Source organism: Cetorhinus maximus, chromosome 7, assembly GCF_964194155.1.
Source record: "Cetorhinus maximus chromosome 7, sCetMax3.hap1.1, whole genome shotgun sequence".
Classification (NCBI taxonomy): Eukaryota; Metazoa; Chordata; class Chondrichthyes; order Lamniformes; family Cetorhinidae; genus Cetorhinus; species Cetorhinus maximus.
In genome coordinates this window covers 32,937,379-32,955,271 of record NC_135885.1, presented here as the reverse complement: position 1 = coordinate 32,955,271, position 17,893 = coordinate 32,937,379, and the positions used below count along the sequence as shown (strand labels likewise).

General features: G+C 40.1%; 1 protein-coding gene across 1 annotated transcript in view; it reads right to left on the bottom strand.

Annotated features, from left to right (window-relative positions):
- The window catches only part of ccdc169 (coiled-coil domain containing 169), a 101,753-nt gene that overhangs the window by 83,551 nt on the left and 309 nt on the right, over positions 1 to 17,893 (bottom strand). Inside the window, exons 2-4 of the mRNA XM_078545309.1 lie at positions 10,573 to 10,655; positions 9,380 to 9,490; positions 8,980 to 9,020 (exon numbers count right to left, since the gene is read on the bottom strand). Coding sequence (XP_078401435.1) covers positions 8,980 to 9,020; positions 9,380 to 9,490; positions 10,573 to 10,655 — 235 coding nt within the window. The remainder of the gene's footprint in view (positions 1 to 8,979; positions 9,021 to 9,379; positions 9,491 to 10,572; positions 10,656 to 17,893) is intronic.

Here is a 17,893-nt window from a genome sequence, read left to right as displayed (position 1 = left end):
TGCTAACCATTCCTTTGCATTCTTACAATGTACTTACAAAATTACAGTCACATAAAGGTCACCATAAGCAGCTAAGGGTATTAGGCCTTTTAAACACAGTAACTAGCTACTGCCATGCAGTGAACAAAAATCAATAATGTGCCACGACACACCTTGATTAAGGATGTTAAAATCAAATGAAACAGGATGCCGAGTGCATGATAGGATGGTTACTGGAATAATGTTTTATATATAAACAATATTGTACAAGCTGATAGTCACAGAGACTAAAGATCTTCATTTAGATTTGAAAACCGAACAATGAACACCTTAAGGAGTAGTTAATATTTGTGCTTCAGCCTTTTCTGCTGGTTTTGGAGGGTTTGAATTTTTGGCCGTCTTATTCATAGCGAGGCCTATAATGATTATATCTACTCAGCTCTCAGCAGGAGCCTGATCATGACGACAAAGCAACAGTAGAATAAATTTAAAATAAATCAGGAAAGATGCATTAGTTGTTCAATCTGGTCTTCAGAGCTAAATTTAACCATATCAGCACAGCACGCTTACGTGGGCCAATGGCTTAGAAAACAAGAATTATTCTGTCTACAATAATGTTATTGCCTAATTACAGTTTATGGATGACTTTTTTCCCTGCTTTTAGTGTGATTACCATAGTTCGCACTGAATTAAACACATCCATAAATAGAGTTATTCACAATTATTCCAATTATTAGAGAATGGACCTGACCAAATTAAGGCACTTGTTTTCTTCATTAAATGTTCTTTTAATCTACATGCACCAAGTCATTATTTAATTTTAAGTGCTAATAGCATGCAATAAACTTCTTTAGCCTCATTTCTAAATTCAACAAAATATCACATTGCTTCAGTTCATGATGCTTCACAAAAGAAGGAAAAGAAAGTTCTGAAGAACAAAATCGTACTTTATTCGGAGAATTTACCAAGGAAAACAATATGTATTTTGCCCTCAAAATGTCGGCATTGCTTTTGTCTCAGTAAAGACGTGCTCATTAACAGTTACAATTTTTAAAGCATTTTCTTTGATAGCTATTGCGCTGTGTCACTGTGAAGGGAACAGCTGCCTGAGTTTTTGTATTATAGGCTCTTAGCAGACACTGAATGTGATTACACAAGAATTTCACAGACCCATAATGTTCAAGTACATCGAGGAGCTAATGAGAACATCAAGACCCACATATTTTCAGAAATCTAAAGAACACATAACTTTCAGAAGTACAATTTTATTTAGCCACAGGTTTTCTACAGCTTCAGAGCATAGTAAAGTCCACCTATTAGAAGATACTTTCCACCACCACACAATGCCATACCACATGCAAATCACACATTTGGTGGCATTTAGTACTGGTGAATATTTTGCAGTTTTTGCCGTGTCAACAACATGACATTCATTTTGAGGCAATCCTCTCCGCATATTTAAAAGCTGTCAGACTCCCTGGTGACCATGTTGGCTGAACACACCAATTTAAAATCCACAGGTCCTACAGAATATCATCATGACAAAGGAAGGAAACGACAAGAATATTGGGTGAAATTGATATTTAGTGGCTTTATTTCTGATGTACCCTGAAGCATGCGCCTCAAAGATATTCAAGATCTTTGTATATTGTATAGCTAAGTAATTCAGAGGCATGTCAATGTCTATATAGGGCATACCTTACCCCGCCTAAGGTACATAGAAACAGGCAGGAAAAGATCAGCTGGTCAATCAAACCTGTCCATACTGGCTGGCTAGAGCATTATAATTAGACATGTTTCACTCCCCCACAGCTATGTGACCTCATGGGAGGGGCAAACAAAGAATCCAACCCTTTCATTATTTTATAAACCTTTATCAGATCACCTCTGAGTCCATGCTGCTTTAAAATAAATGGCCCCAGATCTTCAAACTTATCTGAGTAATTAAGGTATTTTATGCTAAGAATCATTTTTGCATCTTTCCTTGGAACACTTTTCCAAATCCCTATTTCACCCACCATATGAAGGAACCAAAACTGAGTACAGTATCCCAGATGTGGTCTAACTCATGACCTGTAAAATGACAGAACAGAGGAGCTTTAAGATATTATTCATGGGGGACACAAAGTAGTCCTTGGGGAAATTGGAGGGAATTTCATTCAGAAATCTTTAACAAAAAGGCAAAAACAAATCAAAAGCAATGTAGAAGATTGTATTACACTTTAAGAAGGAAAACCAATGCCAATAGCACTGACACGGTTATGTTCCTTATCTTTCCTGAAGGAAAATTATAGTCTCATCAATTTTTGACCATTGAAAATTGAGAAGTCTGAGTGATGGCTGATTATCATATCACCTCAGGGTTCAGGTTTAATCAAATCCAGAATGACAGTTTGATAGTGCCTTCTCTTGGCTCAATGTGAAATAAATTAGTGGGAAATGTCAATACAGTCAATACAAAAATGCACACAAATTTGTAAACTTACTCAGAGGAGTAAAAAGTGGAGGGGAAAGAAAATCAGACTGGTCAAGTAGGAAGTTCTCTTCTGAGGTTAGAAACTCTGTCTGGCCATGCTATATATTTATCTGGTAGTATTTTCCTCAGTCAGCCAAGTGTAACATGCAGAAACCCATGGCAATAGGGTTTAGAACTCATCAAACCAAGCTACTGAGAAATGGAAAGCGATAAAGTTTTCTTGTGGGTTAAAGCTCACTTACTAAAATCCAGATAATTTAGGCAAGGTGGTCTCCAATTTTGCGTCAGGCTACTGACAGAGATTAATCAGCTTAAACCACATAGTTTTATTGCATGGAGCTCTGGTAAGCATTCCACTATTTCTCAAGTCAAACCTGGTAGGACAATGGTTTACAGGGTACATTGAAGCTCCACATCTGTGTATTTAGAAGCAGTTAGTTTTGTGGACTTTTAAGTTACATGCATCCAACTGACCAAAACAAAATTGCATCATATAATGCAATCATTATGACTTCGGACATGGTTCAAAGCTTCCAACCAGTGGTACTGGAATACACTGGTTGTTGTTATAGTTTGAATAGTGTAACAATTTATTTATTAATAAGCAGCATTGTAGACAGGTGTACCTCATGAGGTACATGTCCTCAATATATGCCATTGGTTGGGTTTGAGACCCTTTCATATAATCGGTAGTTGAATGCTAAAGGCAGGAGCAGACAAATCCAACTGCGCATGGAGAGATTATTAACTGGGCTGATATGTTGCACAGTGCCTTTGTCTGATGCCTGTGCCTTTAAGGCATTACTGCCTTCAGCTATCTGACAGAGAGGCATTGTTATTACTTGTTTTGTGGCTGAGACTGCCACATGCACAACATTAATAATGTACAGTTATCAGGCCTAAGATGATCAAAACTCAGCTGCAATGTGGTAGTCATCTATCTGGCTGAAACCACTTTGGATAATGATTCAAATATTTGATACTCCAATATGCAACGCAGACAGAAAGGCAATCTATTTCTAGTATCAGCTAAAGGATCATGCAGGTAGACTATAATACACATTTGTCATATTTGTCTGTATAGTCAGCTGATGCCCTTCAATGGTGAATTCTATTACACTGTTAAACCATCTACAGAGCCTTACAAACCTTGAATGGTTCAATGTAGACTGACTGCCAAACAATGTAAAATGCAGTTCCCAAAGGTTTTCTTGAATTGAAGTCAATGGGGGAAAACCTGGATAAGTCTCGAAAACCGGTGTATGGATCGTGATCCATGATAACCTGTGCCAGTTTGTTGCAATACAGGTAGCATGCAAACTTGAAATTCGTTGAGTTGGAATTAGCTGCAGAAGACATTCTGAGCAGAAAGGAGAAGAATGAAAATGGGGCAAAGGGGCAGATAGTGTGCTCTAAAGTTCTCTGAAAGAGCACTGGAGGCTTTGGTGTAGGCGGTGGACACAAGCAGAGATGTCCTGTACCTAGAAAGGGCCAGGCGGTGATCCAGAGAAACACTGAGAAGACAGTGGGAGCAGATAGCCATCACTGTCAATGACAGCAGTCTATCCTGGAGGACCAGGGTGCAATGAGGACTAAGTTTAATGGCCTCACACGAGAGATCAGGGTCAGTGAATGCATCTTCAACTGCTATACCCTTACAAATGAATAATTAGGTTCACACCCAGCTCCATTCACCATCCCCTGCTTCACTCACCTATCAACATTCTCTATCAACTACAACTCATACCTAATATTCATAGCCTCATCTCACCCTCACACACTTAGCACTTCAAGCCTCACGCTTAATCTGTCAGATGCACACACTGAACTAGCTGAATACACACCTAAACACATTGCACTATGGTCACACACTTCCACCTCTCTTGAAGGACAAGGTGGCGCATAACCAGAGGCAGCAGCACTTAACTGGCGGAGGACTGGCACTGCTCTCGCCCCCATGGAGGGGGGGGTGCTGGTAATCATTGGTGCAGCTACAACTGAGGTCATGACTAGCGGTGGGGTTGAAACCATTTAAGCTGACAGTATGTTCCTATTCCTCCTGCCCCCCTACCCTGGCAACACTAAGCTTCTCAGCGTGGCGTTCACATCATCTGGCTGTTAATTGGCTAGCCAGCGTGAAATTGCTGTCAGGGGCCGATTGCGGGTGGCGGACTGTTTTCCTGCCACTCCCAGGCCTGCCCGCCGTGCCTGCCCGACAACCTCAAAATCCTGCCCCTTGAGTCAAATGGAATTATTGTTCCATGGCAATAGTGTGTCAGCACTTGCAGAGCAGCACTTTAGCAAAAAGTCATGACCTCAACTGGAACAATACATCATGGTAGTTGGCCTAAGGATCTTTTGGCTGGGAATGTTGATTAGGAATCATCCAAGGCGTTCACCATAGGTTGCTTTCAATGAAATATGCGGAAAAGTGAACGGGTGTGGAGGTTGGTGAAGGTAGAACCAAGATTGGCTGTAATTCTGCTCTTTTCCCTATTCTAAATCAACTTTTGTTTCTCCAGGTTTGTCTTTGAATTATGCCCCCTTTTGGCAATGTGCTAGCATCTGTGGAACAGTTTTTCGGCAAGAGGCAACATCTTCAGGAGGGAGGAAAGGGAAGAGGAGAAAATTAGCATGGATTTTTTTTGCAGCACCTATTTCTGTTGGCAGAAATTACCATTCAAGAACACAGAAAATGGTTCTTGAGTTAATAGTAATTCCGCATGGTTAGCACGCTTACTGCCAAAGGATGCTTTTACACCCACGCACAGGTCTGCAGGAAAGATTGATATGGAAATTGTGTCTAATTACTTTCTCATGAAATGGTAATTCTGGATCTCCAGCTGTCCTCACATAAAAGTGACTCAAATACACAAAAAGATTGCACCCATAGATTCTAAAATAACACTGTGGAAATGATTTTAAAAATACAGTTAACTCTTACCTTAACCTTAAGGAATTTGGATGACGTAATTTATTTTACTAAGGATTTATTTACCCATCAAATGCCACAATTATCAATGAGATCTTAACAGTAAGGCTGAATTTTCAGAATTGTGTTTCATTTCCTTCCCCACACAATAGCCTACCCTCTCCTCTTGAAAGTAGCATTGCTTGAAAAGCTGTCTATTCTTTATATGCGAGTACAGACTTCTTGTGGCATAGCGGATAGCATCCTTGCCTTTGAGCTAGAAGCTCCAAGTTCAAGTCCCACACCAGGACTTTATAACCAAGAAAGGTGCTTTCAAAACACAGCCTAACAGGCCAAGTATATCCTTCCATCAGATGGTAGGCCGTAAGAGTAAGAGAAATTCCTGGTCAGTCATGTGATAGAAAGAAATTGGAACATCTATCATCACTATCCATAGCTCCAGGCTACTATGTACATGTAAAATCCTATGTTGCCACAGCAACTTGGACTCATTGGTGGGGGAAGCCAGTTGTCTCAGTTGAATGGGACAAGTGGTGTGGATCACGTTGGTGCCAACAGCACAGGGTTCGATTCCCATTCCAGCTGGGGTGGATTCGGGACCTGCCTCCTTGATTTACCTGTGGTGGAGATTGTGACGCTGTGGGTCAGACTTGCCTTTGGGCAGAAAACTGAAGACGACGACTTTAGGTGTGACCAAAACTTTGCCAGTGAATAGCAAAACCAAAGAATAATTAAATACGCATGTAAAGTGGTCATAGGTACATAGGTCCTAGGAGCAGTAGGCCATTCGGCCCTTCAAGCCTGCTCCGCCATTCCCTCAGCTATTAAAAATCAGCCTTGAATAAATTTAATGTCCCAGCCTCTACTACTTTCCAGGGAAGAGAATTCCACATACTAATGACCCTCAGGGAGAAAATTCTTTTCCTCATCTCCATTTTAAAAGGGAAGACCTCTTAATTCTTAAACTGTGCTCCCTGATTCTAATCGCTAGACGAATAGCATAGATGCTTTTAAGGGGAAGCTAGATAAGTGCATGAGGGAGAAAGGAATAGGTCATGTTGCTAGAGTGAGTCGAGGTAAGGCGGGAGAAAGCTTGTGTCGAGATTAGGTACCATAAGATGCATGGCTGGAAGGAAGTGAAAGGAGGCTGCAATTCAGGTTCTAAAAGCTGGCATATCTCTGTTCTGGTACCGGAGAAAAAGGCAGCCTTCTCCGACACTGCCTGTAAAAAAAAAAATCTTCTGTGGTCAGTACACCCTGTTGTAGGGATGCCCCAGGTTGGGTGTTGCTTGTGTGTATGAAACTGCAGTTTCCTGGCATTCATCCATGTCCTCATTAGCCTCCTCCTCAAAGCACAGGAACAATGGAATCCCCAGAGGGAAGTCCATTATTCACTGTGCAGAAGCCTGTTAAATTCTCAGCAAGTTTCGCACAGGACCTTCAAATGCTCAGAAACTGTCATGGCAATGTAGAGGATGTCCTCGAGTTGCAGAATCACAATCCTGTACGATCTTGTAGATCACTTCCTGCCTGTGGACCACCATATAGGGTCAGTACCTTTACAATGGCAGTGATTTTCATGGGCAAAAATTGGGCAGAAACACAGAGAAAGTTGGTACATAGCCACACTCCATTTTTCATTCCATTGCAGGGGAGGATTGACAATTCTGCTGCACATGCCACAGGGAGTGTGCAGATCTAAGGTAGAATCCCACATTTGCAACAAAGGGAGTTTTTTTTAATTGATTTGTATTTCAGTACCTTGTTTCAATATCAAGAACAACTTGCATTTATGTAGCAGTTTTAAAGGAATAAAATGTCTCAAGGCACTTCACAGGAGCACTATAAAACAAAATGTGACACAGAGTCACATAAGGAAACATTAGGGCAGATAACCAAAAGCTTGGTCAACAAAGTAGGTTTTAAGCAGCGTCTTAAAGTAGGAAAGGGAGGTAGAGAGGCAGGGAGGTATAGGGAGGGAATTCCAGAGCTTAGGGCCCAGCCAGCTGAAGGCACAGCCACCAATGGTAGTGTTAAAATCAGGGATGCTCAAGAGCCCAGAACTAGAGTAGCATGGGGCTAGCGAAGTCGATAGAGATAGGGGGGAGTGAGGATGTGGAGGGATTTGAAAATATGGATGATAATATTGAACAAATATTAAAAATCAGGACGTTGCTTGACCAGGAGCCAATATAGGTTAGTGAGCACAGGGGTGATGGGTGAATGGGACTTGATGTGAGCTAGGACACTGGCAGCAATGTTTACATGAGCTCAAGTTTACAGAGGGTAGAATGTTGGAAACCAGCCAGGAGTGCATTGGAATAGCCAGGTCTCAAGGTAATAAACATATGAATGAGGGTTTCAGCAGCAGGTGACCTGAGGCGGAGCCGAGTCAGCAATGTTATGGAGGTGGCCTTAATGATAGCTCTGATATTGGAAGTCCATCTTGGGTTAAATATAACAATCAAGGTTGCAAACAGTCTGCTTTAGCTTCAGACAGTTGCCAGGGAGGGAAATGGAGTCAATGGCTACGGAATGGAATTTGTGCTAGGGACCGAAGCCAATGGTTTCAGTCTTCCCAATATTTGGTTGAAGGAAATTACTATTGATATTGTACTAGATGTTGGACAAGCAATCTAACAACTTAGAAACAGTGGAGACATCAAAACAGGTGGTAGCGAGATAGAGCTACATCAGTGTACATGAGTTTTCAAATGATTTCACTGCGTGGCAGCATTTGAATGAGAAATAGTAAGGGGCTAAAGATAGTCCCTTGGGGAATGCCAGGGGTAATGCTGTGGGAGTGGGAAGAGAAGCCATAATGTCATAAAACAAATGCTGGTTTAATGACAGAAAATGGCATTGTTCAGATAATGATTATTTACAACTTTGCCTTAAGTTATAATCTTGAGAATGTTATTTTATACGGTGGCAACTCTTTACAAGCTTAAAACTATTTTACTTTTTACCCATTCATGGGATGTGAGCATCGTTGGCTATATCAGCATTTATTGCATATCCCTAGTTGCCTTTGAGAAGGTAATGGTGAGTCGCCTTCTTGAACTGCATGCGGTATAGGTATACCTACAGTGCTGTTGGGAAGGGAGATCCAGGATTTTCATCCAGTGACAGTGAAGGAACAGCAAAATGTTCTCAATTCAGGGTGGTATGTGACTTGGAGGAGAACTTGCAGGTGCTGCTGTTCCTATGCATCTGCTGCCCTTGTTCTTTTAGGTGGTAAAGGTCGCATGTTTGGAAGGTGCTGGCGAAGGACCCTTGGCAAGTTGCTGAAGTGCATGTTGTAGATGGTACACACTGCAGCCATGGAGCACCTGTGGTATAGGGAGTGAATGTTTAAAGTGATGGATAAGGTGCTAATCAAACAGGCTTCTTTGTCCTGGATGGTGTTGAACTTTGTGAGTGTTGGAGCTGCACTCATTCAGGCAAGTTGGGAATAATCCATCACACTCCTGACTTTTTCTTTATATTTGGTGGACAGGCTTTGGAGAGTCAGAAGGTTCAAAGTAGAGCGCACAAGTGTTCCCATGCTGCTGTGAAGGCTGACCAAAATCAAAAACTCCAAGGTACTCACCACTGGCATCTCCTCATATGAACGTACAGAAGACAATCTGTCTACAAAGAGAGACAAAAGAGTATCTGATAGTAAACATATAAGTAAAATATATCCTGAGGTTTGAGAGAATGCAAACAGAATTATAAAATAATTTAAAGCAAAATAATTCAGTATAATAAATGATCAACTGATATTTGTTCTAAAACAATTCCTAACATTGATCCTTTCTTCTGTGCTTGTAGCAACTCTTAAAAAAAATCCTGGTCTCTTTTCAGTGAAATGGATTTTACTTTGCCCTTAATCAGTATTCACTCTGTGTTAAATTAAATTGACCTAAAGAGTATTTGATGTTATTTGCAGAAAATAAAGTGCAATATGCAAAAATAAATTATGATGCTTGTATTGTGCAAGCATTTACCTGCTGGATTGCCATGAATATACTCCACTTTCTCTTCTAAAATTCTAATTTGTCTCTTTAGTTGTATATTCAGTTCCTGTTGTGTTTCATACCGAGTTTTCCACTCATTTCCTAATGAAGGATGGAAGCAGAACATCAAAAACATACTTCAGACCCTCAGTTTGGGATTGAGGTATATTGTTGGGGCAGTGCATGGAGAGCTTTATATTTCTGGTGAGCTGTGCTTACCTGAAATAGATAATGGCACTGGAGGCCCAAAATGGAAAATCTTTATTGCTCTCTACTAATTAAAGCCTTAATGAGCATAAACTTCACGTACAAACCTTTTTTTTATTTAAATTAAATTTTAGGAAACCAGCAGATATTATTTTTCAATGGTCCATGATACCTTTTTATGGGCCTACAAGCTTCCAAGTCTTGATAAATCTTTATATCAGATAATACATTCTATATGTGCATGTGTTTATTTCTATAATGCACAAAGTATGTTTATGTACTATACTACTTAACAAACTAGATCATTAAAAATCAAGTTAAGGGCAATAATTCATGGGAGCAAAAAGGGCAGAAATACACAATAATTTTGGTCATGAAGTCTCAATTTGGAGCCCAACCGAAGTTTTCCAAGTTCACATCACATTTTCCCTGCACTGGAAATCCCATTGTGGGGGTAGGCGTGACATCTTCATGCCCCGCTCTAGCCCAGCAACAATTTGTGGGAATGGATATGCCTAAGCTACCCAGGAATTGCACCCATCTGGCCCTTATTAGCCTGGGGATTCCCCATACAGCCTGAGAGCAGGCATGGTTCTGCCATGCACATACTGAACAGCTCAGAGAAGTTAAGGCCATAGGGGCATGGGTCAGGTTCCAAAGCTACACTAGGACATCCAGCTCCATCTCTCTACCGCCTTCATACTGCCAGATTGCTTGTCTAACACTCAGTCCTGGATATGGTCTTGGACTTGTTACCCTGAGAAGGCGGGAGGCTGATCAGATTTTTCACTGCCAGCATAGGGCTAGCATCTCTGCTGAACCCGAAATTACAGAAATCTGTTGTTCTAATGGTCGTCCCAATAAGATAGCTCTTATTACATTTTCATGCTGTATTGTATTCATCAAGTTATTTCTAAAATTGTTTTTAGCCCTGAGAAAAAGAATACTGCTCAACTAAAACTTTTCTTCTTATGTACCTTCATCTTCAACACTGTCTAATCGCTTTTCCAGTTGAGACACTGTGTTTCGCAAATCAGAAGTAGATTGATCAAGCATGTCCCTGTGTTTAAAAACAAAAGATAGTGCACTGAAATCATCAGGTACTACAACAAAAATTGCATTTACACGTTTTGGTGAAAATAAAACATGAAGAATTTTAGACAACACCGTTTTATTATTATAATAAAACATATCGCACAAGTTGATTATAGTAAGTGTTTGAGATGAGCTTCCAAAATTTAGATAAGCTAGTGTGGTAAGAATAACTGTGAATTCTGTGCACATAAAAGGGATTAGTATTAACACCAACTAGAAGAAATGCTACCCATTTTATAACATTTACTAAAATACTTTATACTAATTTCAAAAAGGGATAAAGGGAGTAGATGGCACAGTTCTTCGATCTCCCTAACCTGGAATTGAGCCTGGATGAAATCTTCCAACTATGCCCTGGCACATTTAGACAACAACAGTAGTATTGGTAATAAAAGTTTTTGCTTGCACCAGTGCTGAAGTTTTGTAATTGTGGCCTAACCAGACTCCACTAGGGAATCTAGCCTTGCTTAATGAGTTAGATTAGGCCTCGACTCGATTTGCGCTACAACTTTAGAGTTAGTGTTAAGTAAAACTACTTTGTATCAACACTACCAATGTAATGTAATGTAATCTTTCAATGTCTTTGAGGCTATTATTCCAGTATTAAAAACAAGTAAAACAGGGATATTATATAGCTATAATCAAGACTATTTGCCTTCTGTTATAAATAGTTACAACCGGGAACTATAACATAGTGGTTATTCTACTGGATGAGTAATCCAGAGACATGAGTCCAAATCCCATCACAGCAGCTGGGGAATTTAAATTCAATTAATTAAATCTGGAATAAAAAGTAAGTTTCAGTAATGGCAACCATGAAACTACCCAATTGTCATAAAAATCCATCTGGCTCACTAATATTTTTTAGGGAAGGAAATCTGCCATCCTTACCCAGTCTGGCCTACGTGTGACTCCAGATCCACAGTGACGTTGACTCTTAATTGCCTTCCAAAATGGACTAGCACGCCACTCAGTTCTATCAAACTGCTATGAAGAGGTCAATTAAAAATAAAACTGAAGTAAATGGGAATCGGGGAAAGCTCTCTACTAGCTGGAGTCATACCAAGCACAAAGGAAGGTGGTTGTGCTGTTGAAGGCCAATCATCTCAGCCCCAGGACATCATTGCAGGAGATCCTCAGAGTAATGTCCAAGGCCCAACCATCTTCAGATACTTCATCAAGCACCTCCCCTTAATCAGAAGGCCAGAACTGATGATTGCGCAGTGTTTAGTTTCATTCGTTACTCCTCAGGTAATGAACCAGTCTGTGTGCGCAGGCAGCAAGACTTGGACAACATTCAGGCTTGGGTTGATGTGATAGGTAACTTCCATGCCACACAAGTGACAGGTAATGACCATCCCAATAAGAGAGAATCTAACCACCCCCCCCGATATTCAAAGGCATTACCTTCACTGAATTGCCTAACATCCTGGGGTTACTGACCAGAAACTTAAGAGGACCAGCCACATAAATGCAGTGGTTGCACAAACAGCTAAGAGGTTGGAAATTCTGCATCAAATAAGTCACTTCCTGATCACCCCCTCAAAAAGCCTGTGCAACATCTACAAGGCACAAATCAGAAGTGTGATGGAATATGCCTTTTTCTTTTTAACTTATTTGCTCACAGGATGTGAGCATTGCTGGCTAGGCCAGCATTTATTGCCCATCTCTAACTGCCCTTGAGAAGGCAATAGTAAGCTGTCTTCTTGAACTGCTGCAGTCCCTGTGATGTAGGTACACCCACAGTGCTGTTAGGAAGGAAGGGAGTTCCAGGATTTTATATGAAGGGATGAGTGCAGCACCAACAGCACTGGTAAGCACAACACAATCCAGGACAAAGCAGCCTTGTTAATTGGTACCCTATCAACCACGTTAAACATTCACTTGCTCCAGCAGCAGAGCACGTGGCATCGGTGTGTGTACCATCAGGATGCACTGCAGCAGCTTACCAAAGCTCTTTTGACAGCATCTTCCAAACTTGCAGCTTCTACAGTTTAGAAGAACAAAGACAGCCTGCATGTGGGAACACCACTGGCTGCAAGTTCCCCTCCAAGTCACACACTATTCTGCCTTGGAAATATATTGCTGTTCTTTAACTGCTACTGGGTCAAAATCCTGGAACTGTTAAAGTCCCAACAGCACTAACTACATGACAGGTACTGCAGCGGTTCACCATCACCTTCCCAAGGACAATTAGGGATAATGATGCCCACATCCCTTGAAAGAAGAAAAAAAGGCAAGATGCAGTGAAATAATTTTAAAAATCAAAGATATCATTAAAGCTAAAGGAAAGACATGCTTCACAATGTCTCCTTTGCATGCTTTAAAGGTCTAACTAGTCACTCCCTTTAGTTGGCAGGGTGGTGTAATTGGTTTACTGATCATTGTTACAGAATTTTGATTTCCAGTGTGATAAGTGTTTGCTTTATATGGTGTGTGATATGTCATGTGTGATGGACACTGAAATGTGACAGACAAAACTTGCAGTAGATGCAGCAGTTTTATTATAATACTAGCAAATCTCTCATGCTGCTATTCATGTTAAATCAGAGGATGCATCATTTTTAAGTGCAGCATCATTTCTACCATGTAAAGCACAACCCACTGTTCTGCTAAAATGTAAATGTGTCTGTCTCTTTTCCTTCCTCAAAGTGTTACTTGAAAATTTGCATAAAACACTGTACCACCTGAAGTGTGATAAAAATCTGAAGTGTGACAGAAAGTGTGTGTCTAGATTATGTTTATGTACACAAGTAATTTTTATGTAAAAAGTGTTCTATATATCTATAGTGGAGACCAGTTTACAGTAATAAACCTTTACCAGTGATCAGACAGTTAAATCAATCAAAGTCTGTTTTCCAAGACCAGAGCCTTTCCTATACTATTGTTTCTTTCATATTGCAGTTGTATATGGGGAGAGAGAGCCAAGTTTGTCACTCTCTAATATTTATTGTGAATAATGTAGATGATCTTCCTGTAATTTACTGTACTGTCGCGTTTAGTATTCCACACAAGTAGGCAGCCCATGACATTTTCGTGCCTATGTGGAAGGGAGTACCAAATGGAAGGAAATTGTTAAAATATGGTCTTCCCGGCTGCTGGTCTTTAAAAATCCATCAAGTTTATCTTGATTTTGCAGCCAGCTGCACAAGACCCATTCTATGGGGGGCGGGTTGGCATTGGCTAAAGTATGGAACGGCTTAAGGTATTTTAACTATTTATAGTAATCTGCTCAGTTTGGTTGTCATGATCACTCTAGTATATAGATGGATGATGAAGCTATCAATGAGCTGCTAATTATCCTTAGCTGGTTAAGTTGAAGGATCCTGAGGGTGATCTACATTTTTGAATGGGGCTGTTTAGGCACTCACCAGTACCTTATAAAGAGCTGAGGGGTGTTCCAAGCAGATACTAGTTTTTGACCGAGAGAAACGTGTGGGACAAAATAAAAGTATTAACATTCTAAGCAGCACAGGTACTTCTTAAAGTGATAGTGAGCTTTAGATCATAGATTTTAGATCATGGGCTCAACAGTACACATCAAGGATTACTACTTGCTGAGATACTGATTAGTCAGTTATAGTGATCATTTGGTCAACTGGCCAATCTGCTCATAATCACACCTGCCACAATTCCACCCAATTTACATTCCTGCCTACCACTTGCCAAACCTCCTACTTTTGTGTCATCAATAAAATTTTATCCAAGTCCAAATCATCTACAGAAGTGAATCCAGTATTGACCTCTCGGGTACATTACTTCTATCTCTTTTCCAATCTGAACAATACCCCTTAGCCAGTTTCTTTACTGTCAACCAACTTTCGCTTCACACTGTTACAACCTCTTTAAAGTCACCTTTTTCAAATTTTCTGCCAATATATACTACAACTACTGCATTCTCTTTATCTATCCAATTGGTCATTATTCAAAACATTCTATTAAACTTGCCAAACATGATTTGCCTTTGACAATTCCATCCTGGATGTTCTTGGCTAACGTATGAATTTCTAAATGCTTATTAATTTTATTTCTAATTGTGGATTCCAAGAATTTACCCACAACTATCAAATTCACATATGAATAGTTACCATCTTTATCCTTCTCATAAGAACATAAGAGTTGGGGGCAGGAGTAAGCCGTTCGAGCCTACTCCGCCATGCAATGAAATTATGGCTGAACTGCAACATCAACTCCACTTTCCTGTATGATCCCTATGTCCCTTGATTCCTTCCCTTAGTGCCCAAAGAGGTATCAATCTCAACCTTGAATATATTCAACACTGAGCATCCAGAGCTCTCTGAGGTAGAGGATTCAAAAGATTCACAACTCTCAGAATGACAATGTTTCTCCTCATCTCAGTTCTAAATGGTCTACTCCTTATTCTGATATTATGACCCCTATTCCTAGGCTCTCCAGCCAGGGAAAACTGTCACTTGGCATCTACCCTGTCAAGCCCTCTAAGAATTTGATATGTTTCAATGAGATCAACACTCGTTCTTCTAAATTCCAGAGAAGGTAGGCACATTCTACTCAAATAAAAGCATTTATGTCTCTCTTCAGTTCCAAAGAAGAGTCATATTGGACTCAAAAAGTTAACTCTGTTTCTCTCTCCATAGATGCTGCCAGACCTGCTGAGTTTTTCCAGCACTTTCTGTTTTTATTTCACATTCTACTCAATCACCCCTCATAGGCCAACCATCTCATCCCAGGAATCTATCTAGCAAACATTTGTTGTATTTCACCACCACCCCCATCCCCCCTCTCCCACCCATGAAGAGCAAAGTTCTCCTGGTGTGGTGTCAGCAAAGCCCTGTACAATTGCAGCAAGACTTTCTTACTCTTATACTCAAACCTCTTGCAATAAATAGTAACATATTATTTGCCTTCCTAATTGCTTACTGTACTGCAATGCTAACTTTCTGCGATTTAAGTACAAGGACTCCCAAACCCCTATTATGTTTTTTAAAATATTCTGCAGAGGTGACATAGAGGATGCATTGGTTGTGATCTTTCAAAATTCCCTATGGCCTGGGATGGTCCCAGTGGATTGGAAGGTAGGAAACGTAACAACCCTATTCAAGAAAGGAGGCAGAGAGAAAACGGAAATACAGATCAGTTAGTCTGACATCAGTGGTATAGAAAATGCTAGAATCTATTATTTAGGATGTGGTAACAGGACAGTTGGAAAATCACTGTATGATTAGGCAGAGTCAACAGGGCTTTATGAAAAGGAAACTGTTTGATAGACCTATCTGAGTTTAATAATGGTACAATTAGCAGGGTAAATAAGAGTGAACACTGTACATACAGTATATTTGGATTTTCAGGAGGCATTCAATAAGATACCACACAAGAGATTGTTACAATCAGAAAACAGGGAGTAGGAATATACAGATCAGTCTTAGGATGGCAGGGTGTAACTAGTGCAATAAATAATGCAAGGGTAAGTGCTTAGACCTCAGATATTTACAATCCATATTAATAATTTAGGTGAGTGGCCAGAAAGTAATATATCCAAGTTTGCTGAAGATACAAAGCTAAGTGGGAAAGTAAATTGTGAGGAAGATGGAAATAAATCAGTTTTTTTTTAAATTGAATTCTCCAAATTCAATATGAATTACACTGCACTGCAGAGGGAGTATTCTGCTTGATCTGGGTTTTTGGCATGATTGTGCTTGAGCTGTGAGCAATGTGGGTCAATGGGCTCATCAGAAATTGAAACCTGCACCTGTGAAATAGAAACAGCATCGCGGGGATAATTAAGACTGCAAGTTCAAAAGTCTAGACAACTTCTTAATAAGGATAATGCCTCCATGTAAACTTCTTCTGGTCAACATTCCCCACCAACCACTATCAAAAACTTCAAAGTAATTCACTGTACCTTAAGTGCTTTGAGATTCTTCCAGAGATGTGCTAAGGCACTGTATAAATAACTACAAGCCTTTAGTAATTGTTCATCTTAAGAATGAAATTTGCACTTCCCAACATAGGATTGCATAGGATGTACAGCACAGAAACGGGCCATTTGGCCCAACCAGTCTATGTTGGTGTTTGTACTCCACTCCAGCCTCCTCCTATTTGTCCTCATCTAAATCTACCATTGTAACTATCTAAAACAAAAACAGAATTACCTGGAAAAACTCAGCAGGTCTGGCAGCATCGGTGGAGAAGAAATCAGTTAACGTTTCGAGCCTTCACGGCCCTAGGGCCGTGAAGGCTCGAAACGTTAACTGATTTCTTCTCCACCGATGCTGCCAGACCTGCTGAGTTTTTCCAGGTAATTCTGTTTTTGTTTTGGATTTCCAGCATCCGCAGTAGCTTTTAGCTTTTTGTTTTTATCATTGTAACTATCTATTCTATTCTCCCTTAATTGCTTACCTAGCTTCCCCTTAAATGCATCTATACTATGTATTTCAGCCACTCCCTGTGGTAGAGATTCACATTCTCACCACTCTTTAGGTAAAGAAGTTTCTTGTTAATTTATTGATGACTATCTTTTAATAATAGCCTTTAGTTATCCTCTTCTCCTCAACAGGAAACATTCTCAGTGTATCCACTCTATCAAAACCTTTCATAATTTTAAAGACGTCTATTACGCCACCCCTCAGCCTTATTTTTCAAGTGAAAAGAGACCTAGCCTATCAATGCTTTCGGACGCATTTCTGGTATGATCCTTGGAAATCTCTGCACCTTCTCCATTGCCTCTATATCCTTTTCATGATATAGCATAATACCACAGAACTCTCAGTTACCTAACAAGGCATGCAAAATTTGCTAATTTACAATGAATCATTAAATGGTTACAAATTAAAAACCATTTAAGCTGCGTTTATTTAAAAGGATCTTTTTTGCGAAATGTGCTTTCACATTTGCAAAATCTTTTGGCAAGAGTTTTTTCTTTGAATCTAATTATGATCTAAGTCACCCCAGGTTTCGAAGCGCACCTAAAACCATTACTGAACACACCCAAAATGAGAGCCCTAGAAAGGAATTGCCCGTTTTTCTAAAAAGCTTGCCGGATTTTTAAATTAAAAATGCCAGAACTCATTGCCACTAGATAGCGCACACAGCTTGTCACACAGATCTTGATGGGGGGCGGGGGGAAGAGATGTTGACTCATTCATGACGTCCCTAGGTTTTTAAATGCTGCAAAACCAAATGCTGAAGGATATAGAACAGCAGGAGTGGGAGGCTTCTGTTGGT